Source organism: Lytechinus pictus, chromosome 17 (genome assembly GCF_037042905.1).
Source record: "Lytechinus pictus isolate F3 Inbred chromosome 17, Lp3.0, whole genome shotgun sequence".
Classification (NCBI taxonomy): domain Eukaryota; kingdom Metazoa; phylum Echinodermata; class Echinoidea; order Temnopleuroida; family Toxopneustidae; genus Lytechinus; species Lytechinus pictus.
Window position 1 is genome coordinate 2,642,901 of NC_087261.1, and position 25,788 is coordinate 2,668,688.

General features: G+C 36.3%; 1 protein-coding gene across 1 annotated transcript in view; it reads left to right on the plus strand.

The window, feature by feature from the left end:
• Positions 1–25,788, plus strand: part of LOC129280583 (uncharacterized) — a 43,283-nt gene that overhangs the window by 9,848 nt on the left and 7,647 nt on the right. Inside the window, exons 11-28 of the mRNA XM_054916586.2 lie at positions 454–483; positions 1,386–1,406; positions 2,030–2,125; positions 4,286–4,503; positions 5,211–5,324; positions 6,755–6,896; positions 7,411–7,503; positions 8,139–8,252; positions 8,548–8,624; positions 16,447–16,560; positions 17,010–17,157; positions 17,730–17,837; positions 18,406–18,648; positions 19,073–19,254; positions 19,805–19,988; positions 20,855–20,953; positions 21,670–21,879; positions 22,841–22,942. Of these exons, the coding sequence (XP_054772561.2) occupies positions 454–483; positions 1,386–1,406; positions 2,030–2,125; positions 4,286–4,503; positions 5,211–5,324; positions 6,755–6,896; positions 7,411–7,503; positions 8,139–8,252; positions 8,548–8,624; positions 16,447–16,560; positions 17,010–17,157; positions 17,730–17,837; positions 18,406–18,648; positions 19,073–19,254; positions 19,805–19,988; positions 20,855–20,953; positions 21,670–21,879; positions 22,841–22,942 (2,295 nt within the window). The remainder of the gene's footprint in view (positions 1–453; positions 484–1,385; positions 1,407–2,029; positions 2,126–4,285; positions 4,504–5,210; positions 5,325–6,754; positions 6,897–7,410; positions 7,504–8,138; positions 8,253–8,547; positions 8,625–16,446; positions 16,561–17,009; positions 17,158–17,729; positions 17,838–18,405; positions 18,649–19,072; positions 19,255–19,804; positions 19,989–20,854; positions 20,954–21,669; positions 21,880–22,840; positions 22,943–25,788) is intronic.

The window sequence follows — 25,788 nt, forward strand, 5'->3', positions numbered from 1 at the left end:
TCCTCCTTCTTCTTCTCCTTATTCCTCTTCTTCATCTTCTTCCTCCTCCTCCTCTTCTTCTTACTTCTTCTTCTTCTTCTCCTTCTTCTTCATCTTCGTCCTCCTCCTCTTCATCTTCTTCTCCTCCTTCTTCCTCTTCTTCCTCTTCTTCCTCCTCCTTCTCCTCTTCTTCTTCTTCTTCTTCTTCTCTTCCTCCTTCTTTTTCTTCTTCCTCTTCTTCATCTTCTTCCTCCTCCTCCTCCTCTTCTTCTTCTTCTTCTTCTCCTTATTCCTCTTCTTCCTCCTCCTCCTCCTCTTCTTCTTCTTCTTATATTATTATTATCATTTCTTCTTCTTCATCTTCTTCTCCTTCTACCCCTTCTTCATCAACATTTTCTTCTTGCTCCTTAATGCATTTTGCACTATCTTTAAAGTGGAAATCAACTTATGTATCCTTCTAATCTTGTTTTACAGCTACTGCTTTTCCGACCGTTGGCGCCGATGGTGAGTAAAATCATAACAGTAATGTTGTACATACCAGACGATGTTATAGGGTGTGTATGTGTGTGTGAGGGTGTGTGTGCACGAGGGTGTGCACTTGTGAGGGTGGGTGTGTGTGTAAAAGTTTTGTGTGTGCGCACGTGCGATGTAGGGTGTGTGTGTGAGGGTGTGTGTGTGGGGGGGGGGGCAGGGAAGAGAAGGGCATAATAGGAATGTCACTAACAAATACCCCGGAAGAATATCAAATGACATTAAATTCCAATTCCGTTATTCATTGGAAAATCAACATTGTGTTTCAAAGAAGCCGTAAACTCCAACTACACTCTTATCGTATGCTTGGAAATTTCTGAACAAATATTATTGTTAGACACAACATCTAAATATTGTATTATGAGATCATAACTTCATTTCCATTCGTCAATTTTGTGTTAAATCCTATAAAAGAACTAATAAGTGATGAACAAAACAATCCCATGTTACTAACCATTACTACATTATAAAATTTTACATATTTAACTTAACGGGGTGCCGATGATATGGAATGAAAACGTGTTTTTGTGGATGTATTTTATTGCTACTTTACTCGGAAAATCATTTTGGTCGGAATCCAGACCTAACTTAGAATAACTACCCATTCTTACTTTTTGATGCTCAGAAGAGAAATTCTATTTCATCGGCATGTTTTGTATCTTGAAATATAAAAATCCTAATTTCATAACAAATCAGTTGATGATTGAAGATTTGGTGCTCGATGAACAGAACGTTAGATGATACTCCAGTGTAATCGACATTTATTAAACTTTTGCTTGAGCATTTAGAAAGGCTTAGATATTTTACAGTTCTACGTACGTGTTGACTTGAATGAAACAAAGTTTAATTGTATCTAACTGTTTGTTTCCTTATAGCTACCTCTTCTGCTCCATCATGTAAGTATATATACATATATAAAAACATTGGTCAAAGTTGTTAAGCACTGTTAAGTGTTTTCATTTTACATTATAAAGAGAGACATTTGGAAAAAAACAATGATAATTCACTGAATATATAGCTTGAATCTACATTCATGACATTTGGTTAGCGTGGAGCTTTGAATTTCTTAATCACTTCCTTTTAAAAACACTTCTTGGAAATAATGGATATTGTTAAACGGTTTTAAATATCATAGTTTTGTGTACTGTTACATCCCATAACCAGAACAAATTCATTACGCCTGTCGTTTAACGAGCCAGCTATTTTATTATAGAATTCGAATCCTTTCACTAAACCATACTCAGATACTGATCTTGTTTAACATGGTTATGTTACGATAATTATCAAATATGTGCACAATGTCTTCGCTCCATCAATGTCCTCGCGATGTAGAAACAAAACCAAGGAGCCTCCAAATGCAAAGTAAAAAAGTGACAATTTACCCTTTTTTCGTCATAATGGTTTATCAATATTTATTCAAATGAGAACATTGTTGATATTAAACATGTTAAAAAAGATGTTTTTGAATATTATTTTCATCTTCACTCACATCTGTTTATCTACTTACTTTACCGCTTAGACGGAGACTGCGATGGAAAAGAAGGTTACTTTTACATTGATGAAGATGGTGATGGTAACTCGGATTACACATACTGCACAAGAATGACAGAATATCGTGAGTTTGACTCAATTTGCATTGAAATTTTGCTCGTATCTCATATTTCGAGGCATATATAAAATTAATGTAACTTTTTGAAAACAATTTCTTAACAACAAAAAATAATATATCATATACATGTTTTTTTTAAATCTTTATCTAACTTTAAGCTTTGAATTAATCAATATAATATTAAAAACGGTTAAGATAACGTTAAGATTAACCTTATCGGAAAGAACACAGCTAGTGTCCCGCGGTGTGTTCCCCAATGTGTTCAAAGTGTGAAACACAATATGAAATCACCATCACACTGTTAAATTTGAGCATTTCAACAGTGTGAATCACATATTCACATCGTCGACCATGTGAACACGCCGTGGACAGTCACACTGTCGAGATGTTCAGTGTGAAAGTTTCTTCACACTGCTGTATTTGGGCATTTTAACATTCTTTCCAGAAAATAACGCCGTTGAACAATTATTTTCATTCGAAGTTAGAGCTCTCCCCCCCCCCCCACTTCGTTGGTCCATTTTGAGTTGTGTTTTGAAATGACCACCAGTCTCGGATTGCGACTCAGGCTGGAGGTATATTGTGCCCTCTACGTTCATATCTACTGTGGATTATTATAGGCCTTTATACTGAAACATTGTGACTCCTTTGAGGTTAGAGACCTCTCCTCCTCTTTGTTGGTCCATTTGAGTGGCGTTTTGAAATGATCACCACTCTAGGATTGCTACTCAGGCTGGAGGTATATTGTGCCCTCTACGTTCATATCTACTGTGGATTATTATAGGCCTTTATACTGAAACATTGTGACTCCTTTGAGGTTAGAGCCCTCTCCTCCTCTTTGTTGGTCCATTTGAGTTGCGTTTTTAAATGATCACCACTCTAGGATTGCTACTCAGGCTGGAGGTATATTGTGCCCTCTACGTTCATATCTACTGTGGATTATTATAGGCCTTTATACTGAAACAATGTGACTCCTTTGAGGTTAGAGACCTCTCCTCCTCTTTGTTGGTCCATTTGAGTGGCGTTTTGAAATGAACACATGACTAGGATTGCTACATATTATGCTGGGGTATATTGTGCCCTCTACGTTTACATCTACTCTAGATTATCATTATACTGAAACAATGTGATTGATTCAGACGCGGATCCAATGTCGTCAAAATTCTAATCACATTGATCAGGGGCCCGTAACACGAAGCTAAGCAATCACCGTAGAACATTGTTTTTGCGATTGATCGCATTGTACTACAATGTACAATTAATCTTGGAAATCAAGCGTATGATTAATGACTTATCTTTGTGTTACGGGACCAGGCATCTTGTACAAGTTTGACTAATGGGAGCAACCAAGCCCCCGAAGCTACCGCCATTTTGTTTAATCCATTAGAAGCTAAAATATATTATAAGGTCTTTGGGAGCAACCTGGGAGCAACACACCGGTGTGTTGATTCAGTTGGTAGAGCGTCTGTCTCACAACCGGGAGGTCGGGGGTTCAAACCCCGGCCGCGTCAGACCAAAAGACGTTCAAAGATGGGAGTTGCTGAACCCAGTTTGGGGTTCAACGATTAAAGGGATAGAGCCTCGTCGATCTGGCGCTGCACAGTGGCTGCCGGGCCAACGATCAATTATTGGGCAAAGCAAGTTTTCGGAGTATTTCATTTCTGGTGTCTATTTCGAACAATAAAATGGATTTCCATCATTTTTTCATCATTGCAAGTAACTTGCGATCAATTGCAGATATATTCAGGGTCCCCCATATCGATCACAAGTTTTGATTTTTTTTAAACAAACAAACAAACAAGTGCACACCTAGTTACCAATAATGCATATAGCATTTTCATTTATTTGAAAGCAAGATGAAAGAGCATTGTAGATTAAATGCCTTACTCACAGGCATAGGTGCCACGGCCGAGGATCGAACCCCGGACTTTCCATGTATAGCCAGGCGTCTTAGACCACTCGGCCACGGCACCGCCAAGTTTTGAAATTAATTGCAAGTTTGAAATGGATTGCAGATCTGCTTCTTGTAACATGTTAAGTTGACACTGGATGACACAATACATTTTCAATTTCGTTACTAAGCTTCCGTTAATAATCTCTAGTGGTCTATCTCGTTAATGTTTAATCATCCCTGTCGTTTTTCCCCTTCCCCGCTACTCATTCATGTAGTCTATGACACGTGTTATAACGCGCTGGGCATGGAAGATTATACCATTGGAGACGATCAGATAACGACGTCAAGCGACTCCGCCAGTCGCTTCGGAGGCCATAATGCACGATTGAATGTACAGTCAGGGGGCAATGGCTGGAAGCCAGCTACCCAGGATGCGAACCAGTGGCTTTTGGTTGACCTCGGGACCTCCGGCAGCATCCCACTCGTCACCGGGGTAAGTCGTGATGGCCGTCGTCATCGTTGATATCGTACACGGATGACATATTTTATATCTATTTCAATTATAAGAATGTGTGTGTGTGTGTGTGTGTGTGGAGGGGGGGGGGGTATGTTCAGAAGAATGAAGTTATAGATTCTGTTCCCTTAACACGCTTAAAGTCAACATCCATAGAATTATAAGCCTATGCTCTTTAGCTCATCTCGTCTCCGGTCGCTATATCTTTCTTATATCAAGGCCATGTGGAATCCTAGGCCCGCCTTTTTTATAGGGTTTTGATGAATGGAAATGTGATTATGATTTTAGAGTATTATCAGAGGTGGACATAGGACTTTTCCGAAGGGGGGGGGGCCTGGCTTTTTTGCTAACAAAATCAATTGAGGGTTATATCTATGTTCAAGAATAAAAAAAAGGCAAAAAAGCAACAACAACAAAAAGAGTGGCTCTTCACTGAATAGGCCCGACATTTCCAACCAAAAACACCTTTTTCATGGCTATCTAAATAGTGGGCGGGTGGGACGGATATGCATCTCCGATCACCTATAATTTGGTAATCCTACAATAAAATTTCTTCAAAGCTTTCCACGAATACATTTGAAGTGCGAGTGGGCTCAGTAGTATGGGCTTACATACGACTACTTTCATGACATGATTTCTATTGTAATTATACCATGAAATGTTACATCATTTTTCATTTGAATTAGGTTGGTACCCAGAGTAGAGGCAAAAATCATGCAGAGTTTGTGACGTCACTGAAGATAAGCCATAGTGTGGATGGACTTTCGTTTACTACCATACAAGATGACAGCGGAGACAGGGTATGTCATTGGATAATTATTATACAATAAGAAGTTAACAAACATTTTGAAGGAGAAATTAAACGTTCCATGATTGCCTAGTGCGGAAAAAATGAGTAACAACGATTTTTTTTATAAAAACATCCATATTAAAGTAACACCGATATAATTATGTGAAGCTTGTTATCAGTATATTGCTAAAATAGTAATCCTTTAATGCTTGTGGTTCTTTTTAAAGATATTTACAACCGAATTAATTGTTGAAACTGAAGTGTTTTTTTTCGATAGAGCTGATTAGGAGAAATAGCTTTAGTCGTATTCGACAGGCTTACCTCAGAAACGTTTAGAACATGAATGTTTATTAATCATTGGTGAAACATTGAAATAGTAAGAGATTATGCCAAGCTTGTATTGTTTGTGAATTATGAATAGTGACAGTAAAATGCTACACAGTCATTCAATATGATAATTTATATCAATTGTCAAACCCGAGTGGTTTGTCTCCCCTTTAACAGGTTTAAAGGAGAAGTTCTCCCTGACAAAAAGTTTATTGTAAAAATAGCAGAAAAATAATTAAAAAAATACTGCCGAAAGTTTGAGAAAAATCCATCAAAGAATGAAAAAAAGTTATTATGATTTTAATCATTTGATTCGTGACGTCATATGCGAGCAACTTTCCTACATATCGTATGGTAAAACAAAATCATTGAAATATCTTTTTCTCAGAAAATCGAAAATGGCCTTTTACTGTACCTTAAATATATCAATAGACAAATCATTTCACATCAATTTCTAAAAAGAAAGACAAAAATAAGTCCTCACGAACCATTAAAAAGTTGAAATTTATGCATTTTATATTACATAACATATGGGGCAGCTGCTCGTTTTAGACGTTCTAATAACTTATTTAATCTTTAATGGATTTTCCTCAAACCTTTAATATTTTTATGAAATTGTCAGCTATTTTTACAACAATCTTTTTCAGGGTGAACTTCCCCTTTTAAGCCATAGCTTGTGACAGGATGAAAAAACACAACAAGTAACAACAATTAGATGTGCGATGTTAGAATCACATTATATTATAAACACATAATATCATACTATGGCATTTATGATGTAAACATAGATCATAATGTATGATTTATAATGCTCAAAATGCAATCTGTAGAGTGCTCAATGCGCAATGACAAAAGAAAAGGAAATGTATATAAAGCAATTAAAGACAATACTCGAGGACATAGGAAGCATTAAAAAGACGGCTTTGGATTGTATCATATTTATAATATAACCAATGAAAGTACTATCTAAACAAACTCAATAACAGTATCACACCAATTGTGATTTATTACTTGAAACTGTCGCAGTTTCTTTTTTTAATTGACCTTATTTACGTTTCATTTTATTTTGTATCTCTTTATTATTTTCATATCTACCCTCCTTGATATAAAAAGGTTTTCGATGGCAATACCGAATATGGAACGGTCAAGTACCTGTACTTCGAGACTGCTGCCCACGCCCGCTTCGTGAGGTTCGAACCCCAGACATACTCGGGTGCATTGTCTATGCGAGTCGAGGTCTACGGATGCCGAAACAGTACGTATAGACCAATTGACGTAGATGGCAACGTAATTATGAAAGTATAGTGGCACTTGATACTGAACTCCAGCTATTTACGAGCGTTTAAACCTGCTTTTTGAATGATCAGCAAAAAAAATGTCTGAAATCTATCTGAAAGAAACGTGGCCACTCATCGACTACTTTAAATGGAGATTTAAATATTCAGTTTATCGAGGGCAGAGATTTAATAAAAACGTCAATGATATAATACCCCAAAATGTATTCTAATTTCAGATATAGATTATAAATATACATACCAACATATATATATATATATATATATATATATATATATTTATATTTTTATGTGCGTGCCTATTAATTTACGTCCGTGGAGCGATTAAGTCAGTTTGGTCTAATGACTAAAATCAGTGGAATACTAGCTTTTGGCTGATTATAAAATGAAATCCTTTTTTAAGGTCTGTCTACATTTTATCTTCTGAATTTTTTCTCCTCACTCATCATGCTCTTTTGGTTGTTTCACCCTTAGGTCTTGTGTCATCAGAGAACGTTTTGGATGAATCAAGCAGCAGCTCCGGCTGGTATTACACGTCTGGGTCATCGTGGGACTTTAAAACGACAAGTAAATTAAATGAACTTTTGTTTCTCTCATCTATGAAATAAAAAGGAATATTCATCTCGGAAGACAACTTGACTCTCTAATCTAATTCATATACATTCACTGTTGTATATTTAGTAAAATAAGTTTTTATTTCATTTCATTTATTTACATCTCCAACATTTACAATATGTTTTGTTCCATACATCATAAGTTGATACATAATCAATAGATCAAGTAAAATTTATATAACAATAATCAAGATAACTATTCACACAGGTTGGATATGCAGGAGGCTGCTGAAAAGCGGAGCTTGTAGAGTGCAGCCTCTTAATAAAATATTCGTATAAAGTTTTGATATACTCACGAAATCAGTAAAAATATAAAACACTGATATAATACATATTTTGTAATCATCGTCCATATCCTCAATAGTTTCGGATACTTGAACATCAGGGGAGCGTTTCATCAACATTTATGTCCGACAAGTTGTCAGATCTGACAACTTTCTTTGTTTTTGAATCCCTGAGAAGCATTGTTACTATGGTAACTCTTGAATAGAACAGGACTTGTTCTTCAGCTCCTTTCATAAACCCCCCCCCCCCACCTGAATCACAGCTAATTGTTGAATTATTTAATTTCTGTTTTTCCTTGTTTAGTTGATGGTGCGTATGTCAACCAGGATGACCTCGCTTCACTCAGTGGTGTGACTATGAGTGCGTCAAGCGAGAAAAGTGGTAATGAAGCGACAGAGGGCGTTCTTGATAATTCCGGTAATTAATGTTCATTAAATATAATTAAATTTCATTTCATTTCGTGGCGTACAGAGGGGGGGGGGGGAGTTGGGAGCGCCTCCCCCCAAAAAATCACAATAAAGAAAAAAAAATGATAGAAAAGGAAAGAGAGAAGGGTGAAATATAATGTTGTTTTCCTTTTCTTGTTCGGAGCTTTTCGATTTCGCACTTAAAATAAATTGGGAAAATTGAAATAAAACTGAAGTGAATAAATAACTTTTGTGACTTTTTTAAAACCCTGAGCATTTATCCTGATTTGTCTCTTTCTATGCAGGATGTTGGGTCCCAAGTACGACCAATGCTAATGAATGGCTGCAGTTTGATTTTACTGTTGGTACAGTCATAACAAAGGTAAGTATTTGTTACAGATCAGGGTCAAGTGACACTAATGAAAACAATCAATGTTGATCACAGTTCTGGCTGGTGTTCAGTATTATGATCAATATGCGCATGCAACTGTGAGTGTGATTGGCCAATTTCATGTTTAAATCGATTTTAAATCCTACTATAACGGAGCGGAGAACAAGGACAAACGGATTTTTGGTGATTCATGCGTTAATTGTAGCATCAATCAAAACCGTGAGGGGATATTATTCCGTCGCTACGCCAGACTATCAGTGAATAGCAATTCCTCAGTTTAACAGATACACCATGATTGTCACCAAATGAATTAGCTGAGCGGTGTTAAGGCCGAAAACATTATCTTCGCGAAATCATACATGTATAGGCCTGGCTATATCAACGGCGACCCGACAATTGCTCCGTCGACAATTGCTACGCAAAATAAGACAATTGCTCCGCCGACAATTGCTCCGGACAATTGCTCCGCCGACAGTTGCTCCGTCGACACTTGCTCCGCCGATATGTGCTCCGTCGACACTTGCTCCGCCGATATTTGCTCCGCCGATATGTGCTCCGCCGACATGTGCTCCGCCGACATCTGCTCCGCCGAAAATTGCTCCGCCGATAATTGCTCCGCCGACATCTGCTCCGCCGAAAATTGCTCCGCCGATAATTGCTCCGCCGACATCTGCTCCGATTATACGACAATTGCTCCGCGACAATTGCTCCGCCGATATTTGCTCCGATTATACGACAATTGCATGAACATCTTATTTCTCCAAGTTGGTCCACGTTAAATGATAAGAAATTCATCCTGATACAAATTGTTTTGTCGTTGTTTTGTTCTTGTTATTCGTTAATGTTTTATTTACTTTATTCTCCCCCTATCATCACAGCTTTCTGCTTAAAAAACAAAACAAATTGTTCTCCCTGCCGCTGCCACTTGACAAAGTAACGGAGAAGGGGAATGACACACTCCCCATTGAAATTGTGAATCTGGATTTTTGTCTCACCTGCATAGCAGAGTGAGACTATAGGCGCCGCTTTTCCGACGGCGACGGCGGCGGCGGCGGCGTCAACACCAAATCTTAACCTGAGGTTAAGTTTTTGAAATGACAGCATAACTTAGAAAGTATATGGACCTAGTTCATGAAACTTGGCCATAAGGTTAATCAAGTATTACTGAACATCCTGCCTGAGCTTCATGTCACATGACCAAGGTCAAAGGTCATTTAGGGTCAATGAACTTAGACCATGTTGGGGGAATCAACACCAAATCTTAACCTGAGGTTAAGTTTTTGAAATGACAGCATAACTTATAAAATATATGGACCTAGTTCATGAAACTTGGCCATAAGGTTAATCAAGTATTACTGAACATCCTGCCTGAGCTTCATGTCACATGACCAAGGTCAAAGGTCATTTAGGGTCAATGAACTTTGGCCGAATTGGGGGTATCTGTTGAATTACCATCATAACTTTGAAAGTTTATGGATCTGATTCATGAAACTTGGACATAATAGTAATCAAGTATTACTGAACATCCTGTGCAAGTTTCAGGTCACATGATCAAGGTCAAAGGTCATTTAGGGTCAATGAACTTTGGCCAAATTGGGGTATTTGTTGAATTACAGCCATAAATTTGAAAGTGTGTTGGTCTAGTTCATAAAACTTGGACATAATAGTAATCAAGTATCACTGAACATCCTGTGCGAGTTTCAGGTCACATGATCAAGGTCAAAGGTCATGTAAGGTCAAAGAACTTTGGCCACGTTGGGGGTATTTGTTGAATTGCCATCATATCTCTATAAGTGTATTGGTCTAGTTCATAAAACGTGGAAATAAGAGTAACCAAGTATCACTGAACATCTTGTGCGAGTTACAGTAGTTTTCAAAATCAGCACTGCTGCTATATTGAATCGCGTGATGCAGGTGAGACGGCCAGAGGCATTCCACTTGTTGTTTTATTATATTATATTATTATCATTGGTTTCACTCCGGTCTTGAGCGGGGAGAGAATGGGGGGGGGGTGCTGGACACAATATCTCTTCTGCTTTCCAGCAACTTATACACCATACATTCGCGCGGGCTCTCTCTCTCTCTCTTTCTCGTTTTGTTCTTTCACGTTGTTTATTTTTATTGGTGACCGCTTGATTTATTGTATATTTATCAGTATTATAATTATTAATATTTTTATCAATAATTTTTATTTACGTCTTCGGCCTTATCTACCCTTGCACTTTTTTTCCTTCAATTTGTTTCAAACGAAAGTATGATCATCACTGGCGTACAGATGGGGGAGGGGCGTGCTAGGGGTCACGGATCCCCCCATTCTCCCTACCAATGAAAAAAAAAAGAATAAAGGAAAGGAAAATAAATGTCATCCTTGTCTCGCCCCCTCCATTTTTTGTTGTTGGCTCATTACGCTACTGATGAGTTACTATAAAACTAGACTTCGGTTGTATTTTTGTTCTATTCTGTGCAATAGCGACAATATAAATATATTATAATAATTGAATATATGTATGTATCTCTCTCATTACGTCTAAACAAATAATGTTATTTTTAAAAGACAATAATATATATACCAGCAATAATATAGTTACAAATTCATGAAACCCAATACGCATCTCACTTAATTTATAATGTAAAAAAGGGGCCTAAGCTTTCGATCCTAGCAGAATCTTCGTCGGAGGCAAAATGGCAAACATATAAAGTGGAACAACCATAATATAGACCACAAACAAGCTACAGCAACACTAGAAACAAGGAGACAAAAGGGGCATTAGTGAGTAGAGAAGACCAATCAGGTTAGTGAAGGGGATGAAAGAAAAGGAGTAGGCAGACACAAAGGGAAGTTAGTCTAAGTAAGGCCAGTAAAATACCTCAAGCCAAGAGGGATTAAAATAATGAGGCAGGCAACATCAAACAGGATCTGGAACAAAACAGTGATAATGGGATGAAAAACAAGAGAATTAGTGAGAGGTGGGTCAAACAGGTTACAAAGAAAGGCTTAATAAACTGGTGCATAAGAGTGGGGGGAAAAAGGAAAAGAATGGGGAACAACTGATAATGTGCAAAAGACATATAAGTATATATGATAAAGCATTAAACAAACTAAGAGAAGAAGGTAAGTGTAAATATGTATCTATAAGTGATATGTATATAAATATATCCAAAAAAGAAATGTATATGAAAAAATATATAAATACACATATGGTGTAACTGATATTGTAATCCGCTAGGTGTGACGGGAAAAAAACATAAGACTATATAGTAGGAGAAGAAGAAAAAAAAAAGGAAAAAAAAAAAAAAAAAAAAAAAAAAAAAACCTGCATATGTGAAAAAGAGGAAGCAAATTGCCTAAAAAGGTAAAAGCAAATATGGAAGAGAGGGGGTGTATTATGAAGAAACCATAGTATACATGTAAATAAGCAAATGTGGTAAATCTAAAAGAGGTGAGTGGAGAAAAAACAAATATATATATATATAATAATTATTATATCGCCTGAATAAGGAAGGAAAAATTGGAGCTGAGCTTGTATGAGATATGGGAGGAAAGTAGAGTAAGAAACTATAATGTAACTATTCAAAAGAGCTGAGGGGAAAAATTATATGTATATATAAATTGAAAGTGGATAGGAAAGAAAAATCAGTCGTTCCCCTCTTGGATGTTCAGGCCATGAGGTTGGGTGGTGCGAAGTCGTCTCATCCAGAGCTTCTCCCTGCTAGTACGGACTGAGTCAGGACGGGTACCGAAAGATTCGATGCCCTGTAGCATCATGTCAGTGATGGAGTGGTTGGGGAGGTTAAAATGGCGGCCAACTGGAGTGTCCAGCTTTGCTGTGTTGACGGTGGATCTGTGCCCGTAGAATCGTTTCTTGAGTGTGGTCTTGGTTTCCCCTATGTATTGTACCCTACAAACTCTGCAAGTGATGAGATATACAACATTAGTGGTAGTGCATGTGATGTTGCCCTTGATTTGGTGAGACAGGCTGGTAGAGTTGCTGGTAAAAGTATCGCCCTCGTGAAGGTGTATTTCACATATGATGCACCTGTTGCTGGTGCATTTGAAGGTGCCATGCTGTATGGGAGAAGAATGGTTAGTGAGGGAGGGCACTTCAGCACGAACAATGAGGTCCCTGAGATTCGGTGGGCGTCAGTATGCTAGAAGGGGAGTATCGGGAACGGCCTGTTGGAGACGATCAGAATTAAGTGTGTAAAATGTGGTGGTTATCAAACAGGATTTTGCGGAGAGGGGGTAGATTGGGATGGAAGGTGGTCACAAGCGGTATTCTGTCGGTGGTCTCCTTGTCACTTTTTGGTTTGAGAACTTCAGATCTGGGGAGAGAACGAACTTTGTTAATTGCCAGTTGGACTGCCCTGGCCCCGTGGCCCCTGGCACAGAGATGTTTCTGTTTTATAATGCGAGCACAAAGCACGAGCTGTTAATGACCTGGAAAGGGGACATTTATACGCTTTTTTTTAATTGTAAACATGAAGCATATCTCGGGGGGGGGGGGGAGATATCTCGTAAAAGAAATGAGAGCACGATGCGTTAATTGAATATTTTTGATATATTTACCAGAGTTACAATTCTATATATTTCTTTTTCTTTGTGTTATTTCTTTCGACAAACTGTAATTGAAGTATTGAAGAGTATATAGGCTGTTATGCCTGCTGATCATGATAGAATGTGGATTATTTTGCTGATTCATTAGATCTTAACATGTGTTCTTTAAATTTGGTAATTTGGGTACATGTTAGAAACACAGGCATTGTGCATTCAGATGCACATTGTGGAAATGAGATTCAGTATTCCTTGCAGCTAAGAAAGGTTTTGAAAATGACACTACTCTCAATTACATGTATACTGTGTCCATAGTTGCGAGTGTGTGAAAATGAAGGTGTTTGCAGTCATTAAAGTGTAGTTTTGGTTGGAAAACGTTAATAAAACTGTCGGGAACGTACAGTCTTCATGATTTCATTTATCTCATGTTCTGATCAGTAAATCAAATAAAAAAAATTATAATGACAAGAACTTGTTAAGTTTATCCTTCTATTTCAATCCCATGAATAAACAGAAATCGCGATATTCAGAAATGATAAGTCATACACCTCCTTTTTTCCTCAAGCTCTCACTCCCTCCCCCTCTTTCTCTCTCTCTCTCTCTCTCTCTTTCCCTCCATAACCCTTTTCACAATCATTTTTGTTTGATTTCCGCATAAGCAAAACGACGACGGCAATGATAATGATGGTGATGATGAAGATGCTGATAATGATGCTGATGATGATAATGGTGGTACAATGATAATGATAATAAGTACATGAACACACGTTTTCTTCTCATATAGTTCATTCTTGGAAAATACATAGGCGGCTATATACACATGAAGGTATATCATTTATAAAAGAAAATCTTGTTTGATTGATTTTTTTTTTTTTTTTGAAACTACGTGTAAAATTATATCCCCCATCAACAACAAATTGTTACTTACATTATAACATCATAATGAATATAATTCGACTATTGGCGGACCATATTTAGATTTAGATTAAGATTTATTCATTTTCCGTTCACAAAGCACAACAAAATCAAAGTAACAATACATAGTCAAATTTAAAGTACAATATCAATCGGAATAATGCATAAGAATTAGAACGTATAAACAATGAGAACTAATGCGAACTAAAGTAACCTTGACTAATAACTATATAAAACAGAACATATGGATTTTATTTTTGGATTATTTAAAAAAAAATTAATTATCCTTTTTCTATCAGTGAAGAAAACAATCATGATCAACATAAAACAAAAAAGCAACTCACTATTATATACAGTATTATCATAATCTAAAAACCTACGGTGTGTATGACATGATGTGGATGTGGAGACCAGACTGAGAGCACTGTGTGTACGAGAGGATATGGAAACCAGAGTGGAGGGGTGTGCCGAGAAGGTGACACGACATGTAGCCTTTCACAAGTTGGTATTTTCTTGAATATTAATTTTTACTTACTGAATGTCTTGGTCATGTTTGTGTCGCACAAAATTTGCCGACAGTAAACATTTTGCGTGACTACAGTACAGGTTTTCGACAAAATAAGGTTGGGTATACCGTTGAATTTCACCTGGAGCAAATGTCTCCACTTCGGAGCATATTTCGGCCAGTCTGAGCGATTTTGTTTCTACTGTTATAACATGGAGCTATATATGGTTATAATAATTACATGAAAACGCGTTTTTTTCTTCTTTTTAATCGCCAGGCACGTAATAAAACTTACACAAATGCTCCCCCCCCCACCATGAATAAGTATTAAGAATATCTCTCCCTCCTTTGTGCTTACCCCTTTTTTCTATTTCTTTCTATATGCATGTATCAGGGGCCGCGGAGCCGGGGGGCTTTAGCCCCCCAATTTTCCAAAGCCGTGTACAAAAAACGTAAGAATGATCATATGATTGTGATTTTTAGCATGGACAGCCCCCCACTTTTGACTCAGCCCTCACTTTGAAAACCGTTCCGCGACCCCTGTGTATGATATGTAATATATCATGCAAGCATAGTTTAAGTTTACTTTGTAAATTCATGGAGCTATGCTCCATGGTAAATTGACGCCTTCAGCCTGTGCTACCATTGTTATGCGTATGAAAGTAGGAATAAAAAAAAAATCATAATTGTCGCATTATCGGAGCAATTAACGGCGGAGCAGATGTCGGCGGAGCAATTATCGGCGGAGCAATTGTCGTATAATCGGAGCAGATGTCGGCGGAGCAATTATCGGCGGAGCAATTGTCGGCGGAGCAATTTTCGGCGGAGCAGATGTCGGCGGAGCAGATGTCGGCGGAGCAAATATCGGCGGAGCAAATATCGGCGGAGCAAGTGTCGACGGAGCACATATCGGCGGAGCAAGTGTCGACGGAGCAACTGTCGGCGGAGCAACTGTCCGGAGCAATTGTCGGCGGAGCAGTTGTCGTATTTTGCGTAGCAATTGTCGGCGGAGCAAATGTCGGCGGAGCAATTGTCATGGAACCATATCAACTGAAAGAGATAATTGCTAATTAAAAGCTTTTTATAGAACTCGCGATATTTTTATCCTGGGTTCAAGATGATCAGTCATGCCAGGATTTTCCAAAAGAGAGGCAGATTTTCCCGAGGAAAAATGTGACAAGCAAAATGAAAAAAAAAAGGTTTTCAACAAAAAAATAACATTTTGTCCACAAAAATAATTGACAAGCAAAAATAAAAGAGAGACAAAAGGTCTTCACTTTCAAAAAGGTATTTATTGTGTCTCTCAGGGGGGGGGGGGGCACGGGACGGCTTTGCCCTCCCACGTGGATCCGCAAGTGAGTCATACCCCCACAAGCAGATCTTCAAGGGGGGCATATGCGATTATCCCCATCATGTTCAAGTAGTGAATATTAAGAGTGGAAAATAAAGGGGAAACGAGGGTGAAAAAAAATCATGGCTCAACTCTCTCCTGGTTATCCAATATCATTTGTTGTAATGATGGCTTTTATCAGTATTGCTGTCAGCGTTGGAGTTCGAAGTCTGAAAAAAATATGTTGAAAGGCCCCTTTCATATTTGAAGATTTACTATAATTTCTGTGTGGGCCTACACGTCTTAGTAATGCTAGAACGATGAATAACCTAACTTGACAATTTTCCTTTGTGTGAGGGTGTGTGTGGGCGTTTGTGTGTGAGGGTATGTGTGTGTGTGTGTGTATGTACTGAAAAGTCCTTCACTGGTAAAACATTTTTACATTACAATTTAAGGTTGATCAGTGATTATTAAGAAATGATGAATATACTGTACATAATTTCTTCCACAGATTGACATGCAAGGACATCAAAGTAGTGCTAATAAATACGTGGAGAGTTATAACATCTTGCACGCAATGAGCGATGATTCATTCACAACCTTCCAATACCTAGGATCAGATTATGTAAGTGCTATCCAAGGTGATTTGTTTTCGTTCGTTATTTAAAAAGAAATAAAATCAATCACCATGGTGTGTTAGTTCAATAACCTTAAATTTCATTATTGATTAATATGATATTAGTAGTACATGTAAATTTGACATGTTCAGTGGATAAGAAGACATATTACAAAATGGAGAACACCTTGCACGGTCCGTTAGAAAATATAGACATTTATAGCTCTCTTGTCCAACTGTTATCTTTTGATATTTTTTTTGTCGAATATTTGTCGTCAAGTTTCTCAGAATTTTTGTTTTTATCAGAATGAATTTAATAACAGAGTTATGAGTTTTTCCTTTTGCTTTTTTGGTCGAAATCAAAAGCAGAAGGCTGTCAGATTTTTCAGTGTATTTGAGCTGCTTGAAATGGATGATCAAACATTATTTTATTTTTGTTTATGTATTTCATTTCATAGCTTTTCATTGGAAATGACGGATCGGGAGTCGATGTTATATCATCTGCATTTTTCAATCCTCCACTCATTGCACGCTACGTTCGAATAGCCCCTCAAGCTTGGGGAAATAGTATTGGATTAAGAGTGGCTCTATACGGTGTACAACATAGTAAGTAGCAACCCCAAACTATGACAAGATACAAGATACACTGTAAAAAATATTGGCAAACTTTTTACCACCACGAGGTTAAGTATTTTTCCAACCAATTTGGGGAAGCATTTTTCCCAATACGGGAAGTATATTGTCCAGTAAGGTTAAAAAATAAGCAGCAATTACTTGAAAATGGGCAAAATTTTCATCACACTGGATGAATAAAAATGCCCCAAAGAAATGCCTGATGTTGGTTGGACACATAATTACCCTCATGGAGCACTTTTACCCAATATTTTTTAGAGTGTACAAGATATTAATTTTGTCTTCGCATACGTGATGATTACAAAGAAATTTGTTTTCCACTAGTATAATTATAATAAACATGCATGAACAAAACATAAACAAAAAACAAATAAATTACTCAATGCCATTTCCCCTTGTCGAATAGTTCAATAGATTCATCACCTTTCACTGTGACACAATGTCAGCATATAGACATACTATATAAGATGGTTTGTATTATATATATTTTTAGTTTTGAGTAAGTTATCGATTTATTTTTGATGTTTTTTTTAAATTAAATCCAGGTGCTACATGCAGAGAATGGGAAACAAATCAGTACAATGCCGTTACGACAGCCGGTTATTATCTTTATACAGACCTCACAGATCCAATCTACTGCCCGATAGACAACTGTAAGTACAGGACTATCCTTTTGGCCATTGTTATTCAACTTTAAGACAAGTAGTGAGCATTTAATTTAAGACAGATCCAGATCAAAATAAAATATATGTATACATTTAAAGAGGGACTACTAATTTGTAGGCCCTATACTGGGTTGACTAAAGCAAACTTGCTGAAGTGACTGGTTCCCGAAACTAGTTAGCTCAGTACAACTGATACCATTATTTTCACTTGGTAACCAGCAAGCATACTGTGTTCAAGTCGAATTTGACTCGAAAATATTCAAGTGTGACTGAATGTGACTGAGCTCAGTGACCCTTTTCTAGTCGAATTTGACTCGAAAATATTCAAATGTGACTAAAGTAACTGAGCTCCAGTGACCCTTTCATATCTCGTCAGTTTAAACTAAGTTGTTTTCGCCAGTGCAATTTTGGGCTTACTAACACCCCGAACAGCTCCAAAAAAAAAAATATATATATATAGAGGAAACGCCTTAATGAGAGAGAACGAGCATAATGCGTCAGGCGATACAGTGATTTTTATTTAACATTTTTTTTCTAATCCCACTACGGACCACAGCGCCCGATTATAGTAGCTGTAAGGACTACTATGACGCAGGATTTACAGACAGTTACTACTACGTCTTAAACCCGACGGGAGGCTCGTACGACGCTACCATCTTCGTCCATTGTGACTTCACATCCGTCCTCAACAATGATGTTGCTATGGTAACCGTAAGCAGCGATTTGAATGGTTGGAATTTCCTCCAGTCTTACGATGGGAATTATTCCTCGAGTGTTACATATAGCTCAAATGCAGCCGGTAAGATCATGAAGATGAGAGATAATTGTAAATAAAAACACTAATCATTGTCAGTCACTTTTGACATGCTTGACATAATCTGGAAAAATTAAGGAATGAATGGAAAATTGAGTTATCACATACTTACACAAATAATTAAATACATAATAAATATGACTGGATTAATGACTAAATTGATATATGTATGTATTAATGGATAGACAAATAAGTTAAAACACATATAAATAGATAAATAAATCAATAAAGACGCATATAACTAAATAAAGAATATATCAATAAAAGTTAGATATGCAAGGGATGAATTATATAGATTTCGGCTAGAAACCTATTGATTTCAACCACAAGAATAGCAGGGTGAAGCAACTTGCGTTTCATTATCACAATGATTCATTGTCATAATCGTTTTTATCTTTATCATTTCTAGCTAACGTAGGATTCATGGCGGCTGCTTCCGATTACTGCTACCAATACATGATGTACGAATGCTTCGAATCGAGGACTTTCTCCGGTTCTATGGCCTTGTCTTATTGGCAGGACAAGGATGAAAACCAAATGCCATTCTGGCCCGGCAATGAGGCCGAATCTACAGCTTGCTATTGCAACGAGGTACGATGATAACTTAAAAGTTTGTGTGAGTGGGTGTTGGGGTGCGCGCGCGTTTATGTGGGAACGGGTGGGTGGGAGTGTGAGGGTGTGGGTGTTGATGTGAGTGGGTGTGATTAGGGTAGAGGGTGTTGTCACTGTTGTGTGACGCATGTGCGCTCATACTGGGGAATAAAGTGGAACGGAAGTCAGTAAGTGGCCCAGAATTTTGTAAGAACTCGATTATAACGTCCCCAGTTACCAGGCAAATTGCCATACACAAGCATCCCAATTTAGATGCATGCTGTATAAGACAGTGTGTGTCGTTGCAATATCTGCTCTCTATACTACTACTACTACTACTACTACTACTACTACTACTACTACTACTACCACTATTAATACTGCTAGTCCTGCTACTGTAGTTACAAAAAACACAGAAGAAAAAAGAGCACCAATAATCATGAAAACAACGATACCAACTTCATGTTTTTTTTTTTATTTACAGGGGCAACGTCATTATCAATCATCTTGTATTATTTTAATCTACAAATACTTTTATCTCAACTTTTAGCTCGGTAATTGTGCTAAGGATACCGAATCCTGCCACTGTTCTGGTCTGGGCAACTGGTACTCGGAAGGTGGATGGATAACGAATAAAGACTTATTACCAATAGGAGGTCTATACATTAGTGATATCAGCGACGGGGCATCATCCGGGAATTTCACTATTGGTGACCTGATATGTTTCACGAAATGTAAGATATGCCATTTCCATTTTTAACGAGTCAACGCTGTATTTAAAAGACATATTTCTGTCCTCTGACTACATTAGATCGAATGATAAAAGCAAATAATGAATCTCACTATATGAAGCAGAATTAATAATTCGCCTAAATGTTGTCTACTTGTCTTGTCTACCAAGGTAAAATTATATTTTTACACTCTCTATCTCTGAACTGACTATCAAGGTCTTCATAAGATGTGTATATAACCAAGTTAAAAAACAACAACATGAAATCCAAGAACGACTAGAGTTTTGAACATTTCAGACCGCCTTTGATTTGTGATGTACCACAATCTATCACACAACCTGCATCGCTTCAATAAATGCTTTTGGTCAAAGGGCCAATCAACGGGAGAGAGAAACAGACCCAAATTACCTATTGAATAAATCTGAAGCTTACGAATTATAGTTTGAAATTGTTGTCGCATGGATATCTAAAAAAATCAATATCATCATCATCACGGTTATTATTATCATTGGTATAATTATTATTAATAATATTATTATTTTTATGATAATGATTGTTATTATTATCATTATGAAAATGTTTATTTTTAAGGGAAATAAGCCATCTCGGGTTTAATGGGCTATCCTGTCAAAGTATTTTTTTATACTTCCCACTATTAACGTGCTTGTTATATTTCACCTGACAAATTAATAAATAAATATTATTATTCGTTAATGTACTTATAATCATCATAATTAATTGTTATTGTGCGTGATTCCGTGAGCTTTTCCCCAATGTAACTTATAGAATATATCCAAGGTAACTTAGTTTTTATTGCTACATGTATTATCGTTAACATCATTCTTCTACTTTTTCGTTTATTATTTAAGCTGGAGCCGTGCCATCGTCATGCTATGATGTAGCACAAGACGGTCATAGCACAAACGGATTGTATCTTATCAAACTGAGTACGGGAGACTACATTCCAGGTGAAAATTTCGATTTTTTTTTTTTTTTAAAGAAGTCTATTTTTTTGTAAATGTCATGCTCCTTCAAATATAACACATTTTCAAAGTCATCAACTTTCTTACATACATATACTAATTTTTTTATCACGTTCAGTTTATTTCACGATTACCTTTTTTCTCCTAAACTCTGTTATGAAGGGGGTTTATTTATTCATTTATTTACCTATTTATCTATTCATTTATTAATTAATTTGTTTATTGTTTTGGGGGAAAATATTTATTAATATATCATTAATATAGTATGCAACTAAGAGTATTTTCATTCATTTCAACTCTCAAAACAAATCAGTTAATCGAGTCCGCTGGGTGCAATTGTTATTCAAGTCATATTCGACTATTTTCTAGCCGTATTTTACTAGAACAGAGTTATTACTGACTAGAATATATGACAGAAATGTGACTAGACATATCAGTTGCACCCAGTTGACTACTGATCTAGTCAATTTGACTGATTTGTTTTAAGAGTGAAAGGGTATAATAGTGATAATATCAGATAACCTAGTGATAACAGAAATGTTGTCATCAGATTCTGCTCATGCTATCGCCATCGATATGTACTCTCTGTAATATGATGAGGGATACCCGTTATCATAATTATAGTGTATTGAACCATCCCTCTAGGATTACTACTACTTTTAGCTATGTAAATATTCCAATAACTCCATTATCTGTTGCAGTATACTGTGACTTCAACTCCGTGGAAAATGCGATCCTCACCCGACTTGGACACGACTTCCAAGAGCCATACGACGTTTACGATTATAAACGCGAAGGACGATTCGCTCGTGATATCAACTACGACTACTCAGCGACGATCACGAAGGCAGGCCTATTAGTCGATGGGGAAGATGCTTGCAGACAAAAGATCGAATTCACCTGTTACGATGGTAAGTGAATTCAATACAATCTACTATCAGCTATCTGTTCGTCATTCATTAAGATGATTGGGGATGAAGCACAATAGCGAACAGAATTGAGAGGGGGGGCTTGGGCGCTATGGACCCCCAAATTTTTGCCACCAAGAAAAAAAAAGAGAAAGAGAAGGAAAAGGAAAAGGGAAAAAGGTGAAATATTAAATTATTGCTTGAATATTTTACCACAATCCATGAGAAATTTATAATTTTGAATAAAAAGGTCGCTATTTATCTCGCTTGTTTCGTTAACTCGCAGCCTTTTACAAACTTTCCCCATACGCCATATACTGCCCCCTCCATTTCTTGGCAGGCTACTGATTAAGCACTGCTTGATAAAAATATAGCTAATGGCTTTAATCTTTATGGATAGTCCCCCCGACTGTTATATTATCAGTTGCCCCTGGGAATCTATGGATAAGATTAAATAAATTTGATTCACATTGGTGCCCTGTTTTTAAGACAAAATGGAGTATAACTATTGTAATAAATTTCCTTGAAAATCGGAGTGATCTACCTATTTGTGGTCGCATGGATTAAATTGGGACTTAATTGTAGACCGTGTGCAAACCTTGAGGCCCTCAGTTTTTTTTTTCTTTTCATTAAGCTAGTTTTGTACGTCACATTAAATCATCTTTTATAATATTGTGTTCATTGCATGTTTTTAATTGTCAATAAATAAAGTTAATCAAACAACAAACCTTTTGTAATTCGCTAGACATTTTGTGCAATGCAGAATTGTCATGATTGATGTTCACTGAAAGTTTCCCTACAGCATACAAAAAATGATTAAATCTATATGACTTGTGATGGCGCGGATGGTATTTCTTTAGAAAATTATCAAAGACGAAAACAGTGATAGATCCATAACGAATAATAATAGTAATCAATGAAGAGCTATTAGAAAATTGATGTACTCTGTGTTTATTTTGAACAGGAGCGTTGTTGGACCCCATAGAATATTCTTGGTTAGGCCTCCGAAACGGCTCGGCGTCCACATCCTGGGCAGGTACCAGTGTGTATGATATGTGCCCGTGTGGTAAGTAGTATTGTCAAGTTGTTTTGGTGGCGATAGTGATAGTAATAGTAAAATATATTAATGCCTGACAATAGCAGTGTAATGATAAAGATGCTGTGACGAATCACTTCTCTTTTACAACAATTTAGATATTCAAATCTCTACATAACTAGAAAATGTATTGGGTTTTAAAGATTCAAAAGCCAGTGCTTAAGACAAAGGTATGGTATTGAAGAAATTAGAACTAAGGCGCCTTAAGGAAATTCGTAAATAATAGTGATCTAAATTATCATATGGGATTTTGAGAAGAATGCAGTAAAGATTTTGATGTGCCTAAAATTGACATGTGCTTTAAGGCTCCATGTATTTTAAGTAAATGTTATTCAAACCAGTATCATTATTATTGCAAGTATCATAAAGGTATCGTTATCGCTGCATTACTTTAAAGTCGGTTTACAAAGAAGAGGAACGTGATTATGAGGATCATGATGATACTATTAATGATGACAATAATACTTATAACAATGATTGAGGATGAAAATGGTGAACAATTATGTTCAATGAAAGCCATGTGTTTATACTAAGCCAGTATACAAAAAAACATCTTTTAATGGTGGATGAGTGTTAGGAACATGATAATTTTTTTTACTGTATCAACTGTATCGGCAATGTGTTTCCTTTCAGTAAAATTTCCGACCATGTCATGAGTAATCTCTTCCTAGATAATAATTACAGTTCCTCAGTTCACAATGTGGAAAGCAATAATTTATTTCAGTCTCTCATTGAGAATAGTTCTGAAACTTCCGAACACACTTACTATTCTGTAAATGAATTTACTACACAATATGATGCAGATTCTTTATCGAATAGTTTCTCAATCGTTCATTTCAACTGTATAGGAGCATTTAAAGTTCTTTGATCATCTTGACATGTTTCTTGATAATAAAAAATCATAAATTCAAAATCATTGGCCTCACTGAAACATGGCTTACCAATTCTTCAGCAACTAATCTTTACAACATTCCTGATTATGAATTTATAAACAATCCACGTGATTATGGACGAGTCGGCGGAACTGCATTATATATTCATAAGTCTTTACGTTTTAAGATGCGAAATGATCTGACATGTGTAAAAAAAAAAACATAGAAACTTTATTTGTAGAAATATTATGGAAACATAAACATAATATCATTGGTGTAACATACCGTCCTTCAGGACAATCAATAGAGGAATTCCAAGTCGAATTATCTAATATTTTGAAAAAATTTAACGTTAGTTCTAACTCTTGTTTTATAATGGAAGATTTTAATTTAAATTTGATTAATAATATCTCCAACAGTATTGAAGATTTAATGAATCTGATGCTTACTTTTTCTTTACGTGCAACTATTTTCAAACCCACCAGAATAACTGATTGTTCAGCCACCCTGTTTGATAACATTTTCTCAAATTCTACTGATTTCATTAATTCTGGAATTTTAGTGACAGATGTAAGTGATCATCTTCCGGTATTTCTTTTGCTACCTTCAATCTCCTATTATAATGACAAACCTGCTGATACTCATTACATTAAGAGAAGCTTTGATGACTTATCGTTACAGAACTTCTTTATAAAGTTGTCTAACTCTCAATTTGATGTTAGTTCAAGTAACAATGTTGAAACAAAGTACAATCATTTTTAGGTATATTTTTACTTCATTACAATGACTGCTTCCTCATAAGAAGCTATTCCATAAAGAAAAGGAATAAAAAACCATGGATGACTAGGGAACTTAGAAAATTATGTATAAAAAGAATAACCTATACAAGAAATATATCAGAAATCCAACAAATTTAAATGAAATCAAATATAAAAAATATAGAAATTGTGTGACTTATCAGCTGCGCAAGGTCAAATCTAATTATTACACACAAGAATTCAAACAGGTGAAAGACAATATCCATTCTACATGGAAATTAATAAATAATATAATGGGTAAGAAACATAATTCTAAACCTATTGACTCAATTATTACTCCTGATGGTCAAACATTGTCTGACAATTTACTTATTGCGAATGCATTTAATAATCATTTTGTAACTATTGGTGAAAAATTGATAAATCAACATACTGCTATTAACCCTTGTACTTTCATTTCAGCATTACATTCCACAACGTAACCTGAAATCTATGTTTTTTAAACCAATAACATGCAAAGAAATTTATGATATTGTGAAAGATATGTCAAACGACTCTAGTCCGGGTATGGATTCAATAGTTGTTAAAGTATTGAAAAAAAAACGATTTCATTGATATGCATCCCATTATGTAATATTTTTAATTTAAGCATATCAACAGGTACTGTTCCCAAATATTTGAAGATTGCTAAGGTCACTCCCATAGACAAAAGTGGAAGTCGAGAAAATATGAACAATTATCGTCCAATATCTGTATTAAATATATTTGCTAAAATACTTGAGAAATGTGTGTATAACAGGATTATTAGTTTTATTGATGAAAATTATATAATATTTAACAACCAGTATGGATTCAGGAAGGGGCACTCCACATCGTCAGCTGTCTTGGAGCTCACACATAAGATACACAACTCTATTAATAACAAAGAACATACTCTAGCAATATTCATTGATCTCTCTAAAGCCTTTGATGTTATTGACCACTCTATTCTGTTTAAAAAAAAATATTACCATGGAATAAGGGGCTTGCCACTCAAATGGATCACAGATTATTTAACCGATCGAGAACAAATTACTATATTTAACAAATGTGAGTCAAGCTCCAGGACAGTGAGATATGGAGTTCCCCAGGGTTCAGTCCTCGGCCCACTCCTTTTTCTGTTATTTATAAATGACTTACCTCAGTG